Source organism: Silurus aristotelis (genome assembly GCF_946808225.1).
Source record: "Silurus aristotelis genome assembly, chromosome: 11".
NCBI lineage: Eukaryota > Metazoa > Chordata > Actinopteri > Siluriformes > Siluridae > Silurus > Silurus aristotelis.
In genome coordinates, this window is record NC_139584.1 from 29,812,716 (window position 1) to 29,815,215 (window position 2,500).

At 41.2% G+C, this 2,500-nt stretch overlaps 1 protein-coding gene and 1 long non-coding RNA gene across 2 annotated transcripts in view; one reads left to right on the forward strand and one right to left on the reverse strand.

The window, feature by feature from the left end:
• aebp1b (AE binding protein 1b) overlaps positions 1-1,758 on the reverse strand; it is a 20,873-nt gene extending 19,115 nt beyond the window's left edge. The window contains exon 1 of the mRNA XM_083554232.1: positions 1,487-1,758. Coding sequence (XP_083410358.1) covers positions 1,487-1,628 — 142 coding nt within the window. The 5' untranslated portion in view covers positions 1,629-1,758. The remainder of the gene's footprint in view (positions 1-1,486) is intronic.
• Positions 1,759-1,836: 78 nt separating this feature from the next.
• LOC310733221 overlaps positions 1,837-2,500 on the forward strand; it is an 8,150-nt gene continuing 7,486 nt past the window's right edge. The window contains exon 1 of the long non-coding RNA XR_014535660.1: positions 1,837-2,500. This exon is cut by the window's right edge and continues 211 nt beyond it. This is a non-coding gene — a long non-coding RNA (uncharacterized lncRNA).

Consider the following 2,500-nt stretch of genomic DNA (forward strand, 5'->3'; position numbering starts at 1 on the left):
TTGTTCTGATTGGCTCTGATTAATTTGTTATAGTGATCTGGTTCTGTTCCTCAGGAGTCTCTATCATGAAGAAGCTCCATCAGAGTCACTTTCAGGAAACTCCAGGGAGCATTTTTGGGAAGTGGGCTGTTGTGATGTTGTGAGGCTGTTGTGAGGTTGTTATAAAGTTGTTTTGATGTAAGGTTGATATGTGAGGTCACTGTAATGTTGTTGTGATGTGATTTTTATGTGAGGTTGTGAAATGGTTGTTTTGATGTTGTGGGGTTGCTGTGCTGTGAATCGATTTGTTGTGAGGTTGTTGTGAGGATGTGAGATTGTTTTGAGGTTGTTTTGAGGATGTGCAGTTGTTTTAAGGATGTGAGGTTGTTGTGAGGTAGTTTTAAGGATGTGAGGTTGTTTTGAGGTTGCTGTGAGGTTGTTTTGTGGATGTATGGTTGTTGTGAGGTTGTTTTAAGGATGTGAGGTTGTTGTGAGGTAGTTTTAAGGATGTGAGGTTGTTTTAAGGATGTGAGGTTGTTTTAAGGATGTGAGGTTGTTGTGAGGTTGTTTTGAGGATGTGAGGTTGTTGTGAGGTAGTTTTAAGGATGTGAGGTTGTTTTGAGGTTGCTGTGAGGTTGTTTTGTGGATGTATGGTTGTTGTGAGGTTGTTTTAAGGATGTGAGGTTGTTGTGAGGTAGTTTTAAGGATGTGAGGTTGTTTTAAGGATGTGAGGTTGTTTTAAGGATGTGAGGTTGTTGTGAGGTTGTTTTGAGGATGTGAGGTTGTTGTGAGGTAATTTTAAGGATGTGAGGTTGTTTTGAGGTTGCTGTGAGGTTGTTTTGTGGATGTATGGTTGTTGTGAGGTTGTTTTAAGGATGTGAGGTTGTTGTGAGGTAGTTTTAAGGATGTGAGGTTGTTTTAAGGATATGAGGTAGTTTTAAGGATGTGAGGTTGTTTTAAGGATGTGAGGTTGTTTTAAGGATGTGAGGTTGTTGTGAGGTTGTTTTTAAGTTGCTGTGAGGTTGTTTTGTGGATGTATGGTTGTTGTGAGGTTGTTTTAAGGATGTGAGGTTGTTGTGAGGTAGTTTTAAGGATGTGAGGTTGTTTTAAGGATGTGAGGTTGTTTTAAGGATGTGAGGTTGTTGTGAGGTTGTTTTTAAGTTGCTGTGAGGTTGTTTTGTGGATGTATGGTTGTTGTGAGGTTGTTTTGAGGTAGTTTTAAGGATGTGAGGTTGTTTTAAGGATGTGAGGTTGTTGTGAGGTTGTTTTGAGGTTGCTGTGAGGTTGTTTTGAGGATGTAAGGTTGTTGTGAGGTAGTTTTGAGGATGTGAGGTTGTTGTGAGGATGTTTTAAGGATGAAAGGTTGTTGTGCTCATTTAGTATTTGTGTAAAACACACTTTAGCTTAGCAAGCAGGACTTGTTGTATTCCTCTCAGAGCTCTCACTGAAACACCCACATGCTCATGAATCCAGGATGAAGAGATGAAAAGTAAAAATTGGTCTGTACCTGTAACTGTCTCGTTCTTCCTCTTCTCCTCCTCCCCATTATCATCTCTCGCTCCGATTAAAGATCCTCCAACTCCAGTGAGGTCCAGCAGCAGAAATAAAGCGAGGAGAGAAAGAGAAACCCGGGCTGAGTGTGTTAGCATGGTGATCTTCACTGATACACACACAGACACACACTCACTCACACACACAGTCACACACTCACACTGCTGTACACACACTGTCCTCCACCGAGGACGTCAGGAAAGAGAGTAGTGAGAGGGGATGTAGGGAGAGAGTAACAGCTACAAGGAAAAGGAGGAGGAGAGAAAGAGAGAGAGAGAGAGAGAGAGAGAGAGAGAGAGAGAGAGAGAGAGAGGAGAGAGAGAGAGAGAGAGAGAGAGAGAGAAAGGGGAGGAGAATCGTAGGACGTCAGAGATAAGTGAGAAAGAAGAATAAAAAATGGAAGCAAGACAAACAACAAAGATTGAGAGTTTCAGAAAAAGGGGGGAAAGAGAAAGAATGCAGAGAGAGAGAAAGAGAGACAATAGGGCGAGATAGAAATATATGAGAAATGAAGACGATAAGTCAAACAATAGAAAAAGGAAAAAAGAAAAGAAAAAAGAGACCAAAAATAATGACAAATAGTGAGAGACACAGAGATGAAGAGAGAAACACAGAGAGATGGAGAGAGAAACACAGATATGGAGAGAGAAACACAGAGAGATGAAGAGAGAAACACAGAGAGATGGAGAGAGAAACACAGATATGGAGAGAGAAACACAGAGAGATGAAGAGAGAAACACAGATATGGAGAGAAAAACACAGAGAGATGGAGAGAGAAACACAGATATGGAGAGAGAAACACAGAGAGATGGAGAGAGAAACACAGATATGGAGAGAGAAACACAGATATGGAGAGAGAAACACAGAGAGATGAAGAGAGAAACACAGATATGGAGAGAGACTGAGAATCGAGGACAGGAAAAGTTTGGATCCTGATGTTGATGTTTCCCAGATGGCTGAACTCTTGCAC